At 41.2% G+C, this 18,931-nt stretch overlaps 1 protein-coding gene across 1 annotated transcript; it reads left to right on the forward strand.

Moving 5' to 3' along the window:
* The first annotated feature begins 2,706 nt into the window (after positions 1 to 2,706).
* Positions 2,707 to 3,684, forward strand: LOC145903144 (cysteine-rich secretory protein LCCL domain-containing 1-like). The gene is made up of 5 exons (XM_082991218.1): positions 2,707 to 2,734; positions 2,951 to 3,028; positions 3,105 to 3,260; positions 3,339 to 3,458; positions 3,521 to 3,684. The coding sequence occupies exons 1-5, from the start codon at positions 2,707 to 2,709 to the stop codon at positions 3,682 to 3,684; spliced, it is 546 nt and encodes a 181-aa protein (XP_082847344.1).
* The last annotated feature ends 15,247 nt before the right edge of the window (positions 3,685 to 18,931 follow it).

Raw genomic sequence — 18,931 nt, forward strand, 5'->3', positions numbered from 1 at the left:
CAAAACAACGAGACGGAAATTGGGCAGGGGGAAACGAACAATCACGGAAAATATCCAACGTTGTATATGGGGAACGATGAAATCCGTGCGTACGCGAATTGAATCTCCTCTAAGCTCGATTTAAAGCGCAGGGCTGGAGTTGACGAATCCTCAGGAAAGCACTTGTGAATGGAAAGAACCGACGATGAATCCAAGAGAAATGGTAGTAGCAACGGTCCAAATAAGAAACAGAGGAACCTTGAAAATCTCAGCAAGTGTTGAAAGATTTTCGATAGATTCCTCGTGACAGTTAAGATGATGAAAGAATTTCGACCAAAAGTACAACTGGTTTGGTACTCACGGTCAAAAATTTGTCGTTCGTCTTGGAAGAATTATCTTCAATCTTCTTTCTTCGAATTTTGCAGGAAACTTTGCAGGTACGGGGTCGCCAAATTGTATAATGGAATCAACAAAGACGAAAGAATATACAGACGGAGCCCCAGAGTAGAATATACAGACGTTGATTCTACGCTAAAGGCGAACCAAAATGTAGAATGGAATGGTGAAACTACACTAGGCAGAAGCCCAGCGCAGAGTAGCGATTCCACGATGTGGAATGAATTCGGACCACAGAAACCACAGATTTAAAGACAATTCATATTGACCAGTTATGCAGCTTGCGTGAGAACCGCGATACATAATTACATGTTACGAGCGATCTCCTGTGTCGTTTCAGAAAATAGGAGTTACACTTCCTGGTACGAACTGCTAAGTCACTCTGCATTACCTAATGGAAAATTACGTAAATGTGAACACTACGTCACAGCATAAACGTTACACTCGTCTTACCCCAAAAAGTGTTTTACAGAATAGGCAAAAGAACAACGATATAAGAGAGAAAGAAGAGAATAAGAAGAAAAATGGTATTTTAGCTTTGTCAAAGTACATGTCACAAAATAATTGCCAAACAACAAAACCATGCGTAAAATATGTCAATCGGCAGTTACGTGCTTCATCAAACCAAAACAAAACTAGAGCAAGGATTTTTCCTATTGGGGCTTCAGACATATAAAGAGTGGGGAGGCATATTTAGGGCGACCTTGCTTAATTATGCGCCATGTAGTATAAAGGTATCAGGCCCCGTGCTAACTTTGTCATGCAGACACGTTAAGGGTTGAATCAACATTTCACATTTAACAGACGTCAATTACGCAAGGAATAATATTAACTAACGTTTCGGTGACAAGGAGACTTAACAAAGTTTAAAAACCCTTTTACAGAAAATGAACATAAGGGAATTAGTATTACATAACCACTGAGGGCTAGGCATGGCTTAAAAGAGTAGAAACAAAAGTAATATGCAACATCACCGGGTAATTTACGACAATGTTCCGACGTTTGTAGCTAAGATTTCTTGAAATATCCTTGATGTTTGCAATGGCAGGTAAAAATTCAGTTCATTGCCTTTAATAATCCATGAGTGTTGAATAGCGAAATTGTATAGTCCAACAGCATTCCATAGGTTTGACTGTGAAGGTCTTGAAATGAAATCCACCTTCCCTCGCGCAACAGACTTTGTCGGGTTACATGCTTGCCTGTTGGCATCGGTCCAACACAGTGCGATGGTCCGCCGGAATTGACAGTGCGATTTCCCGCAGCGACACGCCAACGCCCGCCGGCAGCCCAGGCCAAAACAACGAGACGGAAATTGGGCAGGGGGAAACGAACAATCACGGAAAATATCCAACGTTGTATATGGGGAACGATGAAATCCGTGCGTACGCGAATTGAATCTCCTCTAAGCTCGATTTAAAGCGCAGGGCTGGAGTTGACGAATCCTCAGGAAAGCACTTGTGAATGGAAAGAACCGACGATGAATCCAAGAGAAATGGTAGTAGCAACGGTCCAAATAAGAAACAGAGGAACCTTGAAAATCTCAGCAAGTGTTGAAAGATTTTCGATAGATTCCTCGTGACAGTTAAGATGATGAAAGAATTTCGACCAAAAGTACAACTGGTTTGGTACTCACGGTCAAAAATTTGTCGTTCGTCTTGGAAGAATTATCTTCAATCTTCTTTCTTCGAATTTTGCAGGAAACTTTGCAGGTACGGGGTCGCCAAATTGTATAATGGAATCAACAAAGACGAAAGAATATACAGACGGAGCCCCAGAGTAGAATATACAGACGTTGATTCTACGCTAAAGGCGAACCAAAATGTAGAATGGAATGGTGAAACTACACTAGGCAGAAGCCCAGCGCAGAGTAGCGATTCCACGATGTGGAATGAATTCGGACCACAGAAACCACAGATTTAAAGACAATTCATATTGACCAGTTATGCAGCTTGCGTGAGAACCGCGATACATAATTACATGTTACGAGCGATCTCCTGTGTCGTTTCAGAAAATAGGAGTTACACTTCCTGGTACGAACTGCTAAGTCACTCTGCATTACCTAATGGAAAATTACGTAAATGTGAACACTACGTCACAGCATAAACGTTACACTGTTTCGCCTCCCGCAGTGTTTCGTGTTTTGCCTCTGCTACGTGATCTAACAAGCGGTGTAAACGTGTCCTTTTTTGTGCCCCTGAATGTTTTAGTGTAGTTTACTTTGAAATTGCGGCATCAATACCTGATGAAGTCTCGCTGAATGGCAGACGAAACGTCGTAAAAATACAGCACGTATATTTTATGCCAGAAGAGCGGTACATTTTAAATTGCAATATGTCTGTGGCAGCAACAGGAGTTCCAGGTTTGTTTTAGGTTGAATGCATGGCCAATAAAAAATCAGAAAATCTTCATAAACTAAATGCAATTAACAGAAGAATATTTTTGAGAAAAAAAAACATCGCAAACCCATTTTCGGAAATTTATACGAGATAAAACTATTAATATTGCGAATTTTAATTTGTTTTAAACCTTTAAATTTCTTGTTTACTTCTAGCGTATGTTCTTTAATTTTGTGTAGCAATGATGTTAAAGTATTATTTGCAAGCTTTCCTGCTTTGTTATCTGCAATGCAAGAATCAATGCAATTCGTTGATAGGTAAGCTGCGTTTCAAATTTACTCAACAAATTTTCATGTACTGCTTATAAGTCTACTAAATATTTCGTTTTCACAGCAACGTGTGACACAAAGTTATCAGATTTAAATCACTCAATTTCAAAAGTAATCTGCCCACCCAACTGCTTGAGACAATATTCGGATTTGTGTGGAAGTGATGATTACGCCTCTGGTCCCCTTTGTCTGGCTGCAATGCATGCAGGAATGATGGACAGTAAGTTACAGTGACAGTACCCTGGCATGTTTACCGGATTTTCTTTTATATGAACTCAAACCAAATATTTTTGTAAAGATGATGGAGGCTACTTTGAAGTATACAAAAGTGATCCAATACATGAATATAAAGGATTGGACAGGAACGGAGTGAAAAGCAAATCTTGTTCGTTTGCAAGATGGTCGTACACATTTGAAAGTAAGCTATGCTCCGGGTAGCGTTTTGGTTAGAATAAATAATTACTATTAATGTAAATATAGTGAAATGCAGCACGACAGCAAACAGTGAGTTTTCTGTAACTGATGTATTTTCCCCACCTGGTTGTTCGTCCAACTACGTCTGTGGAACAAATTCGTACAACAAGAATTCCTCGGTTTGTGCCTCTGCCATTCACGCTGTTATCTTGTCGCGTAAGTTGGTGTAATTAACACTTTGTGGTTTGTTTGGTGGAGCTTGGTGGCATCGTGATTGTTCATATGAACCGCCTCAATGGTCCGTGGTGACAACACTATGAGTTAGTGGCATTGGAAAAACTCATGAAGCGGAATAATGAGTTCTAAGATGAAAGTGAAATGCGAGTAAATGTTGGGGAGGTTTAAAGTGACGAAAATTAACATTGCGTCGTTAGTTACCATGGCAACGTTGTGTTGATTTACAATTATCCGACAGACATTGTAAATACTTTCACCTGTTTTGAAAAAGGCTTTAAATCGTAAATAACAGGGAAACAATTTCACCAAACCGAATTTATTCCACAAATCCTCACAATTTTTGTGTTAGTAACGAACTTCACCTTTCTGCATGTTTGTTATTATCATGGTATTTGTAGGGCGTTACCTAAAACGTCCACAAATAATAACACTGCCGTATATCTGACTCCTGATAAAAAGGCTGCTATCAAACCCAAAGTCAATCGTGCAGTTTAATACATATTAAACAAACGCACGAGGATTAACAATAACACGTTACAAACCACGCGTACAAAAAGTCTTTGTCCTATATGTCCTTTGTCCTCTGTCCCTTCGTATCTTTTTTACGCAAAAGACCTGTGGCCTGTATAGAAAATGCACACCGGGTTATTTGAGTTCGGATTACCACGTGACACATTTGAAAAGGCGGCTTGTTGCTGGAAGTGTCAACGAACGAATAGCACGTTCGCCGTAAATGAGTTAAACTTGGTTTACAGCGTGATAATTATCCGACGTTAATAAAAAAACGGTTGATGCCAGAAAAACGCAACATAATAATTGCAATTATGACGTCGACACTACTTATTATTACATTTTGTGTGTTTCGGATGTCACTTCTTCCATATAATTATGTCAATGTGTCAATTAGATATTGACAACATATTCCGTTTTATCATTCCTTGTATATCATGTCGTTGTTGTAATATCGCATGCAACCGTTTCCATGTTTTATGTTGATAATCCATGTAAATATAAACATTGATCCATCAGATTTGACAGTTGATTTCTGATTCGAGGATGTCAGTAAATTTGATTCAGTTCAGTTTGGCTTTCTCTGATAAACCTCAAAAATGCAGTCACGCCAATTCACCGCTAATATTTACAGAAATGCGCGGATATCGCGGCGCCATTTCACCGACTTATGGGAAAGGTTTTTTGTGAGGGTAAATTGTGTAACAAGGTTTCTTGTCAACACCCAGGTCCTCATTGCAGCCCAAATGATGACGTCACGGCCGTGGGCCTTCGAGTGGCGTCTGTCACGTGTTTCATTTTGTTGTTGTTTTTGTCTGTTCAGTTACCTGCCTCCCTCTGCACACACCTTGCTGCAACTCATTCTTACTGGGCACTGATGATGAACACAGAGGTGTTGGAAACGTTTGCTTCGGCATGAGTAGGATACTAGCTTTGGCTTTCATTTACAAATCATTTCCTTGTCACCTCCCAAGGTTAGACTTTATACACTCTTGTGTAATAACCAAACCTAACACAGCAGTTTGTGGAGGACACAGACGCGTCTGATGCGTCTGCCGGTTGCATTCCTTACAACGAATTTGTAACTAGACTTCTCAAATCAAGTAAAAAAGTTCCAACGGCAACTTACTGTTCGAACTTTGCAACGATATCAGCGAGGAAAGTGTTTGGTTCAATCGCTCTGTCAACATCGCCCTTGTGTTCGAATAATGCGAACGTGTTCTTATTCCCTTCCACGTTCATTCCATGCTGGAGTTTCTGGACAACATGAACACCAAAGTTGGACGTAAACTGTCTAAAGTGACTCCTCTAATTTAAAGTAAAAATATTTTGTAACTAAAACAACGAAACGCTTCTGAACACATAAAAATGCAGAACATAATTTAATAACAAATATTGAAAAAGAAGCATGTTTGCCACCAACCAACAAAACCAGATCATCAGAAGAAAATACAATTCAAAATTATACAAGAAATACTTCCGAGTGTTCGACATTACAATTTGTAACAAAACACTACTTGCATTTCAAGCAGTGGTGAAAGAGTTGATGTAGATTTCGCATGTTGCGCCACCATAGCAGTTAATCACAGTGACCAGGTCCCTCATCTCCAGCACAGCACAAATCTCAGCAATGGAAGGAACCATCTCACGTCGACGTGACGTCTGCTGACTCAGCGCATTTTCACCGAACTCGGCATAAGCTCCACCAAGAGTGCCAGGAAATCGCTCTTGTACCCTGATAACGGATGTTAATAAACAAACGGTGAAAAGGATCCCCGAATAATCATTACTGTACAGATTCCCAGGCATCTTATGGCACATTTGTGTGCAGTCAACAGCGCGAGGTAAGATAACCCGACCCGCTGTAATGCAAAACTACTGCTTAGTAGCAAGTGCTTCTCAAAGTGCCGCACGCCCCACCAATTTGGCTCGGAAAAATCGTCGGTGGACGTGAAGGTTTAAGACATTTCTTGGCTTATCTCTCATTAAACGAGCATTTTGTTTCAAATTTACTGGGAATACAAAGCATTGAGGCAAGCAATAAATTCTGGTTTACCAACAAAAGTGGGGTTAGAGATGTTTTAGAATTAGCGCTCAGACCAGATATTCACAAACTTTTCGTCTGCAAAACCTATGAAGATTGTTTAACTTAACAAAGAACCCCCTAATGTAGTAAACCTTTTGTGTTAAGGGTTCCGCGAACTCTACATTGGATAACGAAGTTATTTACACACTTTGGTGACGTCATACCTCTTTAGATTCAGCTTCAGGTAAGACAGCACGGGACGTGATGGGTGGTACGCGCAACACATACAAGCTATGAGATGCCAGTAATGCGGACATGACGTCACATGAAGCTGGTCACACATTTGCTCGTCTGTGGTGAGTTGGAGGGTGTAGATGGCGGTTTGTTTGATTAATTGGAGATAAAGCTCGTCCTGGAATAGCTTGGAGCCGTGGCACACTCGCATGATCGCCTGGAACGAACAGATGGATAGTTTGTTGGATGGACGGTGTCGCAATTTTATTAGTTTATCTTTTTTGAATGCTGATTGATGTCAAGTAAAATTTTGATATAAAATGTGATCTGTAAACATCATTCCCCACTCATTGCAAAGGAAGATCCACAATTACCTGACAAACGTCATAACATGTGCAAATATATAGGGGAGGAAAATCAGTTACAGGCGGGAATTCGAGAAATATAAAAAGCAAAATTTAAAAACGATTTTTTCATTTTTTTTCCCTGGAGTGATTTCGTTTCCTCCTCAATGTTCTGAAAAGTCCGTTCTTCCAATTGAAGGAGGACGTTAAAAATCCTCACAGCCTCGTCCCTCAACGTGTAGTGGTCGTCACGAGAGGGCACCTGTGAGCGAACAACGGTTGATTATGATTTATATGCCCCTTTTTTCTAAGTAGCGAAACTATTAATTTTTTAATTTTTTTGGAATAATCAACTTGGTTCCTTAGCAACACAACAATATGATCAATGTTACGTCACAGATAGTTCGGGTAAGATGATGTTGACGTCATCGTGGTTTTATGACAACCACGTGGATACTTGCAGCACTATTAAGTTTGCGTTAGCATTGGATTCTGGGACGGATAGTTGTAATATTGGCAGGGTTACCTGTTCGTATGGAAGGGATAGCAAAGGGGATCTTGAAGGTTCGCTTGATTGCCTGAAGATTGGGTTCCTCTTGTAGATTAAGTCGATCTCCTTTTCATTGTCGTCTGAACGCTGTTGCAACATACACAAATTTTTAGCCATAGTTTCTTACACTATGGGCAACATGCTAAATATAAGTGAAAGAATGAAATGCTTTGGGCAGAGTCGTTTTGTTAACAACATTGTAATAATATTTTCTGATGTGTTTTTTAAGCAGGTAATTTCAAAGCAATGAGCTTTTCGCCTGGCTACCTAAGTGGCAAGATAGTCACCAGCACCCAAACCGACATATTAGATCGAAGCAGTTGCCCTGAAAGCAGATTACTCCAAGCAATAAGCTCAGTTTCAATTCTACACTTCTGTACCTTGATCTTGTCCATTAGGATCTTTGTTTTGGTGATAATCAGAGGTTGTCCATCTATCATAGCCTGGATCTCACTGCTCCAGATGTTCGCGTCTTCCTCTACCTCCGTGCTGAGTCGGAGGGTGTGTTTCCTCCCGTACACCACAATCTCCAACAAACCTGTCTGCGTCTTTAGTGAAATAGAGGTGGCGTAACTTCTAGTATAAAAAGTGTGGATCAAAACTACAGCTGCCGGTCAATGTTCAGTAATATTACGCAAAAAATCACATGCTTAAAGAATCAACGTATATTTCCCTTGTATTATACCAGACTGATCCTGTTTAAACAAGTGCTTTTTGTGTAGGCAACATACATATTATTAAACTTTATTACATTCGTTTTATGATTTTAAGTGTTACGTGTTTTACATGGTAAGACGGAATCGTCCAACTATACAGGATCTCACAGCGAGGGTTATTAAATCCCTCAAGCTGGACACTGCCTTGCCACGTGACGTAGAGCACAGTATGAACACGAGGCTCTGGAACTTGCCTCTCGACTTGATTGAGGTAACGCCGCTCCAATTGACGGGCATTCCGGCGCACAACAACATGCCCAGCCTCGACACGTGGTTGCATGTGCAAACTTTGCGTTGCCGCCGTTTGATTTGTGACACAAATTTGTACAGCTTTAATCAAAGTGAGATTTTCTTTTTTATGGAATATCACGAGGTCCACACACAATTTGATCTCTTATCAACGAATCTTGCAACTTGCAGAAAGGTTATTTAATTCCATTGTATATTGGTCGATGGGCTCACCTTGATGCTGATGTCGAGAAAAAAACTTGTGCCTCTCAAAAGTGACATTGCGTTTTGGACAGCAATATTGTCCAAACTGATGTATTACGGCTTCATACCCTGCTTCGTCAAAAGATTCTTTTCGAAGTGCTGAGGTGTCCATTTGCACTTGCATTCCTACTGTTTCGATTGCACAAACGATGTCTACGTCATCGGCACTTTCCTCTCCGTCGAAAGTTATATCATCGCCTTGTGGAAGTCGGCTTAAAACATCAGCATTGTTATGTTCGCAGGTTTTTCTGTACTCGATGGTGCTGTACTGAAATTGGTTTATAAAAAATGCCCATCGAGCCAACCTGTTGGCTGCTAAAGCTGGTGTAGGTTTTAGTGGACCAAATAAAGACATCAGTGGTTTATGATTTGTTATCTTCTTCCAAACAAATATTAAAAGAACTTCTTTAGAGCGTAAACGATTGACAAAGCCTCTTTTTGAATTTGACTGCAATTCCTCTGGCTTTGTGTCAAAGTTTTCGATACATTGGCAGTTGGCCGCTCTCTGCCGTCGGGAAAACGGTGAAACAACGTAGCACCAATTCCAACGCTTGATGCGTCACAAGCAATACCAACAGGAATGAATGGATTGAAATGAACCAACACTTGGTTTCTGATAACAATTCCTATAGCTGATTGAAAGAACGTTCTTCTTTTTGACACCATTTCCAAGGAATGCCTTTCTTCGTGAGACGATAGAGTGGTTCTGCTACAGTTGAAAATTCTGCGGGCAAAAATTGTACAGATCCAAAGAAAGACCGCAGCGTTGGTACATCGTGCGGTGCAGGCATCCTTTGTACAGCGTCGACTTTGGCACCCTTCGTGATGCCCTTGTTGGAGAGAACATGGCCAAGGTACTCAACCTGCTGTTGAGCAAATTTGCATTTTTCCTTCCTGCAACGTAAGCCTTTAGCTTGGAGCCGTTACAATAAACGTTTGAGATTGTGAAGTTGGTCCTTGGCAGACGAACCACTGACCAATATATCATCTAGATATACTGCAACATCCGGTAGGTCTTTAGTGATATCATCCATAATTTCTTGAAAATAAGCTGGCGCAGAACTGATACCAAAAGGCAATACGTTCTGTAATAAAACTCCGCGATGTGTGCTCAGAGCAAGCTTCTTCCGACTTTTTGGTCCCAACTTGATTTGATTGTACGCATCCGCCAAATCGATCTTCGTGAAGCCATAACCACCACCTAACTTTCACATTAAATCTTCTGGTAATGGCAATGGGTGACGATGAACCTCCAATTGTGAATTGGCAGTCACTGAATAATCACCAGAAATTCTTAAAACAGGCTTTTGCGAAGAAGTGATTGATTTGCGGACCGGAACTATTGGCGTACCCCAGTCGTTGAACTTCACTGGAGTCCAAATTCCTTTGCTTATCCCGGAATCCAAAACCTGGGACAAATCACTCTGCATAGCGAACGGAACTGAACGTGGTTTGCAGAAAACTGGTTTTGCGTCGTCCTTGAGTTGTACCTCCAGTTCATAATCTTTAAGACAGCCTAGATTGGGCTTAAACAGTTCTGCAAATTCACAGCACAACTTGACACACTCTTCATATAGTGATATATCTTGCGGTTCTTGGGCGGTTACGGCTTGTAGTACCTCTCCAGCTTGTAAGTTTGACTTGCCGTACAGAACTTTGTCTAACGAAATACCATTTTCTGTAGTTCGTTCCGCCCCACCAAATTCAGACGTTGAATGTCGCAGACGTTGAAATGAAGGTAAGCTACCTTTCCGGAATCTGCACAACTGGTAGCAGACGTAAATGTGCCCATCACCGGCAAGTTGTGCCTGCTTGCAGACTGATACTGGGACGTTGCTTTGTGCAGCTTTGGAGAACCAATCTTCTTCCATGTTTCTTTTGACAGAAAATTTCCGCCTGTAGCTGTATCAAGTTCTATGATCAGCGAACGATCGTTCATAGAAATTGGAACTTCCAACTTGAGCGTGGCTGCTGTAATATTGGAAACACAAGTCAGTTTCTCAATTCTTTTAATGCCATGGGACGTGCACTGTCGAATCTTTTTGCGGCAAACGGATTCCAAGTGTCTTGTTAGGTGACAAAAATGACAGGTTGCATTCTTGAAGCGACATTCGGAAGCCTGACGCGAAGTCTTGCCACATCGATAACATTTCCTCCCTTCAGGTAATTGCACCGACCTCGAATCCACTTTACGTTTCTCCCACGGTTTAGCTGTAGCACGTACCTTGAACACCGAAGTTGATGGCTGCGTCCCGTTAACAGTTTCTTTAGACATTTTGGCAGCATCTTCGGTTTCGACCGCAATGTCAATTGCACGAGCAAAACTCAATTCGTCATCCTTTGTCCTGAACAGAGCTTTCAAAACCGCTTCGTTTTCAATTGAACAGATGAAACGAGTGCGCAAAGCTTCATCCAATCAATCTGTGATGGATGCAAAGTCGCAAGTTGCTGCGCTTTGTCGAATGCGAACAGCGAGCTCTTGAATGGTTTCACCCGGCTTGCGCTTCATGTCGGTCCAAAACTTGTTTCACGGACTATGAAACGTTTGGGGTCGAACTGAAACTTCATGTGTTGGACGATTTCTTCTAACGTGAGCTCGTTGATATCTCTTGGTGGCGATTCCTGTGCAGCCAAATTGAAAAGCATCTTGTACACAGCTGAAGATTGATTCGTCAAAAATACTTTTGCCAGTCGATCGTCGGGTACCACGTGAGACCAGTAGTCAACCCACAGCTCTGATGTCGAATCAAAAGGCGAAAAATTTGGCGTGAGTTACCGTTGATGCTATTCCTTCTCTCGATCCTTCACTCGAGCGAGGCTTCCCCAGAATTGCTATCATTTGTTCTTGGTGTCGACGTTCTTGAATTTCGCGTTGACGTTCTCGGTTCGTTTGAAGCGGAAATCTTCGTTTTCGTTTGTGATCTCGTAAGCGGCCATCAACTTGTTGATTGGATAATATTTGCCGATGTCAGCACTGGAAAAAGAATCCATGTTTTATATTCGCAAGATATTTATACAGGCTGCAAATGCTGTGTGGTTCATTGTTTGCACTCATTTATACAGGCTGCAAATGCTAAGTGGTTCATTGCTTGCACTCATTTATACAGGCTGCAAATGCTGAGTGGTTCATTGCTTGCACTCATTTATACGAGATTTAAAGATTTTGTTTTTGATCCATTAGCATTTTTATATTTTTATTTTTGTGTTTTTTTGGGGGGGTTAAACGGAACGAAGCAATGAAAATCAGCTAATTTAAATATTCATTAAATTGCATTAAGATCAACTACGTCTTGTTCCCGAACAAACCAATTAAATGTAGCCATAACTCGAAGCCAGAATCAATGTAGAAGTTTACAAACTCTTGCAATCGAGCGCACGCACTTTAAGTTATTTAAAACCGACTTCCATTGCCTAGATGTATTTTGATACGCAGTGACGTCATTCGTTACGCCAGGTCTGATTGGGTCCTCGGAAATTCAAAGGTTTCCGGCACATTGAAGGAGGTTTTAAGCAAGTTACCGTTGCGTCGTGATTACTGCTTGGAGTTTGCTCGGGTCTGTGTAGTTGGAAACGCAACGTTATCCAGTTCAGATCAAGCTTGTATTGCAGCTGACCGTCTATCATAGCCTGGATCTCACTGCTCCAGATGTTCGCGTCTTCCTTTACCTCCGTGCTGAGTCGAAGTGTGTGTTTCCTCCCGTACACCACAATCTCCAACAAACCTGTCTGCGTCTGTAGTGAAATAGAGGTGGCGTAACTTCTAGTATAGAAAGTGTGGATCGAAACTACAGCTGCCGGTCAATGTTCAGTAATATTACACAAAAAATCACATGCTTAAAGGACCAACGTATATTTCCCTTGTATTATACCAGACTGATCCTGTTTAAACAAGTGCTTTTTGTGTAGGCAACATACATATTATTAAACTTTATTACATTCGTTTTATGATTTTAAGTGTTACGTGTTTTACATGGTAAGACGGAATCGTCCAACTATACAGGATCTCACAGCGAGGGTTATTAAATCCCTCAAGCTGGACACTGCCTTGCCACGTGACGTAGAGCACAGTATGAACACGAGGCTCTGGAACTTGCCTCTCGACTTGATTGAGGTAACGCCGCTCCAATTGACGGGCATTCCGGCGCACAACAACATGCCCAGCCTCGACACGTGGTTGCATGTGCAAACTTTGCGTTGCCGCCGTTTGATTTGTGACACAAATTTGTACAGCTTTAATCAAAGTGAGATTTTCTTTTTTATGGAATATCACGAGGTCCACACACAATTTGATCTCTTATCAACGAATCTTGCAACTTGCAGAAAGGTTATTTAATTCCATTATATATTGGTCGATGGGCTCACCTTGATGCTGATGTCGAGAAAAAAACTTGTACCTCTCAAAAGTGACATTGCGTTTTGGACAGCAATATTGTCCAAACTGATGTATTACGGCTTCATACCCTGCTTCGTCAAAAGATTCTTTTCGAAGTGCTGAGGAGTCCATTTGCACTTGCATTCCTACTGTTTCGATTGCACAAACGATGTCTACGTCATCGGCACTTTCCTCTCCGTCGAAAGTTGTATCGTCGCCTTGTGGAAGTCGGTGCTGTACTGAAATTGGTTCAAGAAAAGTGCCCATCGAGCCAACCTGTTGGCTGCCAAAGCAGGTGTCGGCTTTTGTTGACCAAATAAAGATCAGTGGTTATCAGGATGAATCTTCTTCCAAACAAATATTGAAAGAACTTCTTTAAAGCGTAAACGATTGACAAAGCCTCCTTTTGAATTTGACTGCAATACCTCTGGCTTTGTGTCAAAGTTTTCGATACATTAGCAATTGGCCGCTCCCTGCCGTCGGGAAAACGATGAAACAACGTAGCACCAGTTCCAACACTTGATGCGTCACAGGCAATACCAACAGGAATGGATGGATTGAAATGAACCAACAGTCTCTGGATAGCAAGTCCTTCAGCGAAGGTGGTCCTTGGCAGACCAACCACTGAAGGTGGTCCTTGGCAGACCAACCACTGACCAATATATCATCTAGATATACTGCAACACCCGGTAGGTCTGTAGTGATATCATCCATAATTTCTTGAAAATAAGCTGGCGCAGAACTGATACCAAAAGGCAATACGTCCTGCAATAAAACTCCGCGATGCGTGCTCAGAGCAAGCTTCTTCCGACTTTTTGGTCCCAACTTGATTTGATTGTACGCATCCGCCAAATCGATCTTCGTGAAGCCATAACCACCACCTAACTTTCGCATTAAATCTTCTGGTAATGGCAATGGGTGACGATGAACTTCCAATTGTGAATTGACAGTCACTGAATAATCACCAGAAATTCTTAATGCAGGCTTTTGCGAAGAAGTGATTGATTTGCGGACCGGAACTATTGGCGTACCCCAGTCGTTTCCTTTTCTTATCCCGGAATCCAAAACCTGGGACAAATCACTCTGCATAGCGAACGGAACTGAACGCGGTTTGCAGAAAACTGGTTTTGCGTCGTCCTTGAATTGTACCTACAGTTCATAATCTTGAAGACAGTCTGGATTGGGCTTAAACAGTTCTGCAAATTCACTGCACAACTTGACACACTCTTCATATAGTGATATATCTTGCGGTTCTTGGGCGGTTACGGCTTGTAGTACCTCTCCAGCTTGTAAGTTTGACTTGCCGTACAGAACTTTGTCTAACGAAATACCATTTTCTGTAGTTCGTTCCGCCCCACCAAATTCAGACGTTGAATGTCGCAGACGTTGAAATGAAGGTAAGCTACCTTTCCGGAATCTTCACAACTGGTAGCAGACGTAAATGTGCCCATTACCGGCAAGTTGTGCCTGCTTGCAGACTGATACTGGGACGTTGCTTTGTGCAGCTGTGGAGAACCAATCTTCTTCCATGTTTCTTTTGACAGAAAATTTCCGCCTGTAGCAGTATCAAGTTATATGATCAGCAAACGATCGTTCATGGAAATTGGAACTTCTAACTTGAGCGTGGCTGCTGCAATATTGGAAACACAATTTAGTTTCTCAATTCTTGTTAGGTGACAAAAATGACAGGTTGCATTCTTGAAACGACATTCGGAAGCCTGACGCGAAGTCTTGCCACATCGATAACATTTCCTCCCTTCAGGTGATTGCACCGTCCTCGAATCCACTTTACGTTTCTCCCACGGTTTAGCTGTAGCACGTACCTTGAACACCGAAGTTGATGGCTGCGTCCCGTTAACAGTTTCTTTAGCCACTTTGGCAGCATCTTCGGTTTCGACCGCAATGTCAAGTCGACCTGAAACTTCATGTGTTGGACGATTTCTTCTAACGTGAGCTCGTTGATATCTCTTGGTGGCGATTCCTGTGCAGCCAAATTGAAAAGCATCTCGTACACAGTTGAAGATTGATTCGTCAAAAATACTTTTGCCCATCGATCGTCGGGTACCACGTGAGACCAGTAGTCAACCCACAGCTCTGATGTCGAATCAAAAGGCGAAAAATTTGGCGTATTTAAATGAGTTACCGTTGATGCCATTCCTTCTCTCGATCCTTCACTCGAGCGAGGCTTCCCCAGAATTGCTATCATTTGTTCTTGGTGTCAACGTTCTTGAATTTCGCGTTGACGTTCTTTGTTCGTTTGAAGTAGAAGTCTTCGTTTTCGTTTGTGATCTCGTAAGCGGCCATCAACTTGTTGATTGGATAATATTTGCCAATGTCAGCACTGGAAAAAGAATCCATGTTTTATATTCGCAAGATATTTATACAGGCTGCAAATGCTGTGTGGCTCATTGCTTGCACTCATTCATACAGGCTGCAAATGCTGTGTGGTTCATTGCTTGCACTCATTTATACAGGCTGCAAATGCTGAGTGGTTCATTGCTTGCACTCATTTATACGAGATTTAAAGATTTTTTTTTTGATCCATTAGCATTTTTATATTTTTATTTTTGTGTTTTTTTGGGGGGGTTAAACGGAAAGAAGCAATGAAAATCAGCTAATTTAAATATTCATTAAATTGCATTAAGATCAACTACGTCTTGTTCCCGAACAAACCAATTAAAGGTAGCCATAATTCGAAGCCAGAATCAATGTAGAAGTTTACAAACTCTTGCAATCGAGCGCACGCACTTTAAGTTATTTAAAACCGACTTCCATTGCCTAGATGTATTTTAATACGCAGTGACGTCATTCGTTACGCCAGGTCTGATTGGGTCCTCGGAAATTCAAAGGTTTCCGGCACATTGAAGGAGGTTTTAAGCAAGTTACCGTTGCGTCGTGATTACTGCTTGGAGTTTGCTCGGGTCTGTGTGGTTGGAAACGCAACGTTATCCAGTTCAGATCAAGCTTGTATTGCAGCTGACCGTGGTTTAATGTCACTCGTACTTGGACAAGTTATAACTGATAGAGTTGAAGGTGAAGTTTAAACCAAGTAGAGATGCCAGATGTAATTTGCGATGGATAACTCGACTGCAAAACTCGTTTACAAGGATATGTGTTTCCTTTGTTATCAGAAAACAACTTTAATCATAAACAAATATTCTTAACACTTTCTGTGCGGCTGACTTATATCTGCATCAAAAAATCCTTAGCGCACAATGTTAATTGACGTAGAAGTACGTTTTTTAAATGCGGTTGGATATTAGTTTTCGTCGAGACCAAGCGGTCCACGTGATGAATGCGTGATCGCCGCGTGTCTAGGTCGACGCATTGCGATCACTAAGGCATTACGTGGCAGGTGCCTTTTTACAACGCGTGACGTAAGAAATCAAGCAAAAGTGACTTTTGTGTCGCAACAATTGACAAATCAGTTTGTCCTAACAAAGTTTTGTGGTGTATTTGGCAACGATGTACATAACAACAGCTTTCTTTTCATTGCGTTCGTTTGCTGATGTTGTTGAGACCTCAGTAGACGGGATAATGCAGTTATGTGCAATTAACAATCAACAAACGCACGCACTGAGCACTTCCTTGCATAATTGCTGGCCGCACTGAAAGTTTTACATTAAGTAACGTAACATTGGTCAACAGTTTAAGGTTGGATTATGCGCGACTTTCCTTTAAACTCCACATTTAAACATTTGCATTATTTTCATATTTGTTTCATCTACGCAGCATAAACGTGTATTGATTTTCGCCAGCAGGTCTCAGTGAATCTTCCATATTTTCAGTGTAGTTGTTAATTAGGTAATTTTGGTGCAAATTTAACGTTGGTGTTTACTTTGTTAATTTCCATGTGATGACTGAGCAACTATTTACAGATTTTCAAAGTCTAGCTTGTTTGAAAATGTTGAAATTTATTTTGTTTGGAGTTTTGTTGGTCGGCCGTCTTGTCATAACTCACCAACAACAACAAGTATGCAGAGTTGTTTCCATTTGTGACGGACAAGAACAAGGATCAGAGATAGAACATTCCGGCTTGAAAGGTGGCAGAGGAGAGACTGGAAGACCAGGAAAGATGGGACCACGTGGACCTCAAGGTCACCGAGGTGAAAAGGGAGACCAAGGACCTGTGGCTGGCAAAGAAGATTTGATGAGACTTGTTACAGGTATAAGATTCTTCTCTAAACACTTTTCGACAAAATTTATTATTGGATAGGAAACTTTAACAAACCAAGCAGTACAGATAGATATTTGATACAAACACAACAGTACAACAAATCCCCTACACGGTGAACTCTCATAAAATCATATTCAAGTAAATTCATCGAATATTTTATTCACAGAGTTGTCGAACAGAGTGAATCAACTGCAAGGTCAACTGAGTAACACTTCCAACAGTTGAGTTTCATATTCATATAGATTGATATCTCTCAGATGTGTCAAGATAACAAATGCTAAAACCTTTGCCCGTAACACACGTCATGACTCCCTTCTGCCCCTAGTGGTGTAAATACCTGCGTACTCACCAATCACGTGACTAAACTCAAACCCCCTCCGTAACGAACAGTCCGTCGGTGTTACTACAGGTCACTCATGTCGTACCACCCACAAAAAAAGCAAATTCTTTTTGAAAATAGTTTGTTTATGTCAAGTATTGTGTTCTTATTGTTAGTTATCTGACTTACCCTTGCAAGCCTCGTGGTACGACACAAGTGACCTGGATGTATGGCAGAGATTTGTTTTGTGCAAAGTAAGTATTGCATATAGCAACCACAGTCAAGATTTGCATCACTTGTCAGGGATTAAGCTGAAGCTTATTTTTCATAGGATTTTTCGACTTAAAGGATTTTTTTACCATTTAGCCCCAAACTCTTTGACTGACGAAAACATGCCAACGTAAACGTGAGTTTTGTTGACAGCTTTGGCGCAAAGAGTGGATCAACTGCAGAGTGAGCAGAACCTCACATCCAACAGTTAAGTTCATGCAGTTAACATTCAATGTCCACTCACACATCTAACATTTTATTCACAGAGTTGTCGAACAGAGTGGATCAACTGCAGAGTGAGCAGAACAGCACATCTAACAGTTAAGTTCATGTACTTAACATTCAATGTCCACTCACACATCTAACATTTTATTCACAGAGTTGTCGAACAGAGTGGATCAACTGCAGAGTGAGCAGAACCGCACATCTAACAGTTAAGTTCATGCACTTAACATTCAATGCCCACTCACACATGGAACATTTTATTCACAGAGATGTCGAACAGAGTGGATCAACTGCAGAGTGAGCAGAACAGCACATCTAACAGTTAAGTTCATGCAGTTAACATTCAATGTCCACTCACACATCTAAGATTTTATTCACAGAGTTGTCGAACAGAGTGGATCAACTGCAGAGTGAGCAGAACAGCACATCTAACAGTTAAGTTCATGCAGTTACCATTCAATGTCCACTCACACATCTAACATTTTATTCACAGAGTTGTCGAACAGAGTGGATCAACTGCAGAGTGAGCAGAACAGCACATCTAACAGTTAAGTTCATGCAGTTAACATTCAATGTCCACTCACACATCTAACATTTTATTCACAGAGTTGTCGAACAGAATGGATCAACTGCAGAGTGAGCAGAACCGCACATCTAACAGTTAAGTTCATGCAGTTAACATTCAATGTCCACTCACACATCTAACATTTTATTCACAGAGTTGTCGAACAGAGTGGATCAACTGCAGAGTGAGCAGAACCGCACATCTAACAGTTAAGTTCATGCAGTTAACATTCAATGTCCACTCACACATCTAACATTTTATTCACAGAGTTGTCGAACAGAGTGGATCAACTGCAGAGTGAGCAGAACAGCACATCTAACAGTTAAGTTCATGCAGTTAACATTCAATGTCCACTCACACATCTAACATTTTATTCACAGAGTTGTCGAACAGAGTGGATCAACTGCAGAGTGAGCAGAACCGCACATCTAACAGTTAAG

This window comes from Ascidia mentula, chromosome 5 (genome assembly GCF_947561715.1).
Source record: "Ascidia mentula chromosome 5, kaAscMent1.1, whole genome shotgun sequence".
Classification (NCBI taxonomy): domain Eukaryota; kingdom Metazoa; phylum Chordata; class Ascidiacea; order Phlebobranchia; family Ascidiidae; genus Ascidia; species Ascidia mentula.